This window comes from Oratosquilla oratoria, chromosome 38, assembly GCF_046742065.1.
Source record: "Oratosquilla oratoria isolate Oo_2021 chromosome 38, ASM4674206v1, whole genome shotgun sequence".
Classification (NCBI taxonomy): Eukaryota; Metazoa; Arthropoda; class Malacostraca; order Stomatopoda; family Squillidae; genus Oratosquilla; species Oratosquilla oratoria.
This window is the reverse complement of record NC_134814.1, coordinates 21,285,438-21,291,729: the sequence shown is the minus strand read 5'-3', so window position 1 is coordinate 21,291,729 and position 6,292 is coordinate 21,285,438. Positions and strand designations below refer to the sequence as shown.

Here is a 6,292-nt window from a genome sequence, read left to right as displayed (position 1 = left end):
TAACAATTTTGTATAATCTGCAAAGAAGCTCATGTAACATTCCACACCCTCATCCATGTCATTCACATACATAGCAAACATTATTGGAGCCAATACTGATCCCTATGGAACTCCACTAATCACCTCTTCCCAAGTAGAACTCTTATCTCTGAACACTATCATTTTTCTTCCATGCAAGAATCTTCCATCCATTTTAGTAGTTTACCTTGTACCCTTCCTGTAGTTTTCAGTTTTCCTAATAGTTTTCTATGTGGCACTTTATCAAAAAGGTGTGTATGTGTGTCATCCAGTTTCTGCAAAAAAAAAATATCTTTGCTAAGGTGTTGTAGAAAGCACCTGTGCTAAAGCAGAGGCTCAGACAGCATCTGGGATTGAACACACGAAAGACTGTGGAGGGAACTCGACATCCAGAATAAGTCTAGCTTTTCACAAGTCTAGTTACAATTCCAAAGACTCCTAATTTGTGGGGACAACAATTTGAGGTCACAGTTTTGAAGAGATGTTTTTAAGGGTTTTAGGAGAGAAATCTACACAAAAGGAGTTGAGGAACAGACCTAGACATCAAGTCCACTCAATGACTGTGAAAATATTGCCCAGATGTATGGAAGGAGTATCTTTGTAGTGGCAACATCTGAAGAGATGCACAACAACAGAAAATTTAAATCCAGACTCTTCCACCCATCAAGTTACAGAAGATAAATCTTAGTGGAGTAGATAGCAGATGTGGACACAGTAGGTTTCTGCACAGATAAGGTCTGGACATTCAAGTAATTCCAGGTAAACAAGTTTTTCTATATCATCAATGCCTCTTGTACAGAAAGATGCCACAAATTCCTTCTTATGGGACTCCTTGCCTCTGAATGTGAGAGATGGATAGACTCTTGTGCACTCGAAAAGTTTGGTGGAATAAGAATTGAAATATTAAAAACTGGAACAGCTTTGAATAAGCCTACAAGAGTATCTACAAGATCCACCATCATCAGACCCTGTCATATGCCTTTAGAAAGTTCAGTGGGACAAAGAATTAGAACATGAAGACAGGAGGGCCTCTGCAGAAACAGAGATGAAAGTTGATACTGGATTCACCATGATTGTGTCACATGCCTTTTCAAAGTTGAAAAAGGAAGTGAAAACATATTAGATCTTGGTTAATACAATGCAAATCATTGCTTCTGTCAGCACCATGTCTGTGGTGTAGTGATGAGAGAGGATGAAAGAGAGGGAGAGAGAGAGGCAGAGAGAGAGAGGCAGAGAGGCAGAGAGAGAGAGAGGCAGAGAGAGAGAGAGAGAGAGAGAGAGAGAGAGAGAGAGAGGCAGAGAGAGAGAGAGAGAGAGAGAGAGAGAGAGGCAGAGAGAGAGAGAGAGAGAGAGGCAGAGAGAGAGAGAGAGAGAGAGAGAGAGAGAGAGAGAGAGAGAGAGAGAGGGAGAGAGAGACAGAGAGGGAGAGGCAGAGAGAGACAGAGAGGGAGAGGCAGAGAGAGACAGAGAGGGAGAGGCAGAGAGAGACAGAGAGGGAGAGGCAGAGAGAGACAGAGAGGGAGAGGCAGAGAGAGAGAGAGAGAGAGAGAAAGAGAGAGAGAGAGAGAGAGAGAGAGAGAGAGAGAGAGAGAGAGAGAGAGAGAGAGAGAGGCAGAGAGAGAGAGAGAGAGGCAGAGAGAGAGAAATTTTGAAGAAATAAAGTCAATTTTCCATCCATTTACATTCACATGTTTGGAAAGAAAAAAAAAAAAGTGGCCTCCAGTTGTTTAATAATAATTTTCTTTGACCAAACACGAGGGACTTGTTGGAATTTGTCGTGTCGTACAAACAGGTCTGTGATCCTTACCTGACATACCTCTAAAACCCAAATCTTACCAATACAGCAATTTTCTTCATAGAATATGGGCAATTTCAACAAAACAATGCAACAAAAACAGTCACAATACAAGAAAATTAAAAATAAAATATATCTTTTCTCTTACAAAAAAATATATAGGCCATTTGCTCACCTTCAATAGGACATCCTCAATACACGAGATGAACCTAGCAATTCCTACACTGTACAAACATATAAAATCATCTAGTCTATCACACGAGTCGTATGTAATCCTCTTCATTTAGTTCCTAGCAGAGTACTGGAGATAAGGCAAAAACCATGCTATCTTTCAACCTGCACTGAATCAGAATCAAGTTTAACTTCTCTTCCACTCTTTTTTGATAACAAAAGTATTAAATGTGGATCTTTTACCGAGATTTTTGAATCTACGAATATTACCACCATTTTGTACAATAAAGCTGCATATGCTATGGCCGTCATACCTGCCAGACACTAGTCGCTCAATCACTGGCTACCCAAGGATTTACGAAAGCAGCTCAACCGAAGTCACGGTCGGGGTCAGCAAAACTTAACACAGTTTGCTGGTGTTCCTGTGTGACATTTTGTATTCCAGTTTACTATTACAATAATCTTTCTTTTTGTTTAAAGACACTTGAACTTCTCGTAGTTAGAAGACACTTTATATTTCATGTATGTCCTCAACCTATATAACAACCTTAGTTAGCTACGCGGAAGACATACATTATGTTTAACTGGTTGTCTTTGTAAAATGTTCTCCTTAATTTCATCTTTGGAAAAAAAAAAATAATTATTATCATAATAATACACAGACCCCCTTGTGTCAAATGCAATAAATACTTCAATATTTACTTCCTAACAACTTTCTCAAAAAAACTGACAATGAAGCTAAAACGTGAAGACTGCATAAACGACTTATTGAACAAAATACGGGAAAAAAAATCAATATATATGGACTGAAGGAATGCACCTGCGGAAACCAACGCATGAAAATGGAAGCTCCCAACTAAGACATGTCCACCGTCACCTTGTCATGGAACTTGTGAACTAATCTTTCAGGGCAGCTGAAATATATGTGCTCACCATTAGCCTTACAAACCAAATACGCGAGGCAGAATAGCCAAAGCAACAGCCATGTATGCTGCAACTCCTCCACTCCGCATGATCGATGAGATTATGCACAAGAGATGCTCTATCTCCTTCACTACGTGGATGTACGCAACCACATGCCACGAGGAAAATTGTTCCAAAGTAGCATGTGCTACCCAGAGGCTTGCAGGAACTTGCACAACAGAAAATGGGAGACAGCGGGTACCTACACACCCTGAGCCGTCCAGGAGTGGAGTACCAAGTGACAATGGCATGACTAGAAGAATGATGGCAGGCAAACAAGGTACGTGTGGAATGGTTCTAGAACCAATTCTACAAAACTGTTCCCACTTTGGCAGTGGCAGACTGCTTCAAATATATCTGAAAACATTTAACATGTAGATTTAAATACTCAAAATGAAATAAGATTCTGTAATAAAACACCCTGGCTAGCTCTTGTACAATGCCAAATGACCTCGTCAATGGCTCCCACAACTTGGCATTATAGAGTAGATATCACAACAAAGAATTCAATGAATTGTAATCATGAATGTTACTTAAATAATGTAACAGCAACATATGACTCAAAGAAGGGAAAAAAAAAAAAAAAATGAGAGAGCATGCACAAAAGACAAAAAGAGAGGAGTACTAAGTGTGATGAGCACCTTTTTGCTGACGACTTGCACATTCTCCAGCACCACTCACATCATTTCCTGGCCCAATAATTTAAAAAAAGGGGGTATCTGCAGATGGCATTAAGCACACATATGAGCTTTTAAACATATGTTTCTAGGTTTCAAGACAGCTACCTGGAAAAATTAGAAAAAAAAAAGCAAAACAAAATGAACAGGTGTGTAAATTTAACACCATTTAGCACTTCCTGACACTTCCTCCATTTCACTAAATGCCATCTGGGGTCAAATATAATTTTTTTTCCTTTTTTTCTTTTTTTGAGGGAATTGGCACTTTTAACTAGAATGAGCCATAGCCACAGCTTTCTTCCTGGAATACCAATCCGCAATAGTGATGTGCACTGCTAACTGTGACGCTGATGGCTGCTGTTGTGGCATCAACGACTTAATAGTACAGTTAACTGGCTTCGAAGACTTGTAAATTAAGTCAGTCACAGCCTCATGGGACTTAGCAAAAATTGGGTCCATTTCACTTTGACAGGTTCTGACCAATCAATTTTGGTCACTGCATCACCAAGGTCACCTACGACTATTGTGCTTATATTTCCTATGCTGTTGTCTACGTTCTAATACTGTCTCTGCTTCAGGCATCACAGTCGAATAATTCATTTTCACAGAAGTGAGAAAACATAAAAATAAATCTCCTTAGATTTACACTCAGGATGACTTATGTACTGGTGCTATGTGCCTAACGACACAATGGCAGACAACACATGACGACTGTTATTGTCACAAACGAGTCATCACCTTTCACGTTCTTAAGTTGTGGTATCTTTGACCCATTATTATTTTTTTTTCTTTTTTCTCAATTATCAATACACATTTCAAAAACAAAACCTCTACAAAATATCATAGTAAAAATGGCTTCCAGTTTTAATACTAGGCATGAGACATATATTTGCACACACTAATAACTTTTTTTTTTCCATTTGTATTTACTCGTGTAGCCACCATCACCTCTGAATTTCTCTGTTCTCACCACGAGAGTCTGAGTCACGCCTGGCGGACTTCTTTCTTTTGGTATAGGTACGGCGCATAGATCCAGTACTACTGCTACTGCTAGTGGCATTTCCAACACAGGAGGTGGGGCAAGTGACCTGATTTGTTTCTATGTTCTTGGGACACCCAAGGATTCCACCTAAACTGTTGCTTGGTTTGCTTCCACTACGGCTTTCTGCACTGGAACCTGAAAAACATTGGCTATTAGTAAAGTGCATTTACAATTTCCCACATCAAAAGTAGTTAGACGACAATAACACAATGTATTTTCCCTTAGTGACTTATGGTCCTTCCTGGACGATGTTGCCAGTTATCCGAAGGATACTGGTTTTCAGGAAGAGACCAGGGGCAACAGATTGACTGATTACATTTATATTGTAAACCTATACTAGAATCAGTTACTCAACATTGATTTGTGTTACCTAATTATCACATATTTTATATTTTTACACCAAGTCACCACATATATAACAAGTTAGGTCAGTGCACAATCAAGTGCCAGATAATAGTCTTCACTCTACCAGTCACTGCTCTTCCTTCCGTTTCTACCTTCCTACTCCTCTATCCCTCCTTTCTATTCTATCTATATACCAAGGACTTCTTTCCCCATATAAGGGAGATACCCAAGTTAACGTCAACTCACTCCCATCCACCACCCTTTCCTCCCTCTCATCTTAGCTCCTCATGGGTGACGTGTCATCCTTGCCTCCTGCCCCCTGACCTGGGTCAAAATCAATGCAGGGGGTAGCCAAAAAAGAAAAAGGCATAGAAACCACTCCCACCCATTCTATTTCCTATATATTCCACTCCCCTCCACCCTCCTCCCTCCCTCTTATCTTGGCACCTCCTTTCTATTACCCTTGTTATATCTCCTCTTTACCATCTCTCAGACTCCACCTCAATGGTACAATAATCTCTCCAAGGATAGAAGCACTGGTCATTGCAAACAAGACACTTTGTCATCCTTGTCCCACACACTGCCTCTGCATGTTTTACTACATCCTCTTTCAAACCCATCCATTCTTCTTTATTCCACCTTCCCCATTCTTTATCATTTCATTTCCTACTTTCTTGAGTGTCTTCTGATATTTGGACCCACCCCCCTGTATATTACTATTAAATAAAAACTTGTTTAGTCTCTGGATGTCAATTACAATTCTTTCTTAACCAAACTTTCTCCACACTTTTCTTCTTCGAATTTCAACAGTACAAAATAATTCTCTGACAATATATTCAGCTTACCATGGGAGGACTGGGAATATCTTCTAGGTTTAGGCCAAGTCTTTGAAATTCCTGGACTGCTCATGTTGGTATTTGACGTGGAGCCCAGTACTCCTGCAGCCGAAGATGGCGACGAAGATGACGATCCTGAGGACTGGTGAGTTTGTGCCCAAGAAGCAGAAGTATGGTGTCTTGAGGAAGCTGTGGAGGAACTGTTTGCATGTTTTGGGGGTAAAGGTGTTCCTTCAATCTCCACATCGATGGTTCGAGTACTTCTACTAAACGAGCCAGTGGAGTTATTGTTAATGTTGTTATTATTGTTGTTATTATTGTTGATGTTGTTGTTATTGTTGTTGTTGTTCACGCTGCTACTGCTGTTCACTGGGAAAGGTTCTTTGCTGTTTTCTCCTATATCTATAACTGGCTCCGAATCCTGGAGGAAGAAATTCAATACAAA

At 40.0% G+C, this 6,292-nt stretch overlaps 1 protein-coding gene across 2 annotated transcripts in view; it reads right to left on the bottom strand.

The window, feature by feature from the left end:
* Positions 1-3,410: 3,410 nt before the first annotated feature.
* Positions 3,411-6,292, bottom strand: part of LOC143020007 (uncharacterized) — a 35,467-nt gene continuing 32,585 nt past the window's right edge. For both annotated transcript variants that reach the window (XM_076176102.1, XM_076176103.1), the window contains exons 9-10: positions 5,857-6,268; positions 3,411-4,801 (exon numbers count right to left, since the gene is read on the bottom strand). In XM_076176102.1, the coding sequence (XP_076032217.1) occupies positions 4,569-4,801; positions 5,857-6,268 (645 nt within the window). In that variant the 3' untranslated portion in view covers positions 3,411-4,568. The remainder of the gene's footprint in view (positions 4,802-5,856; positions 6,269-6,292) is intronic.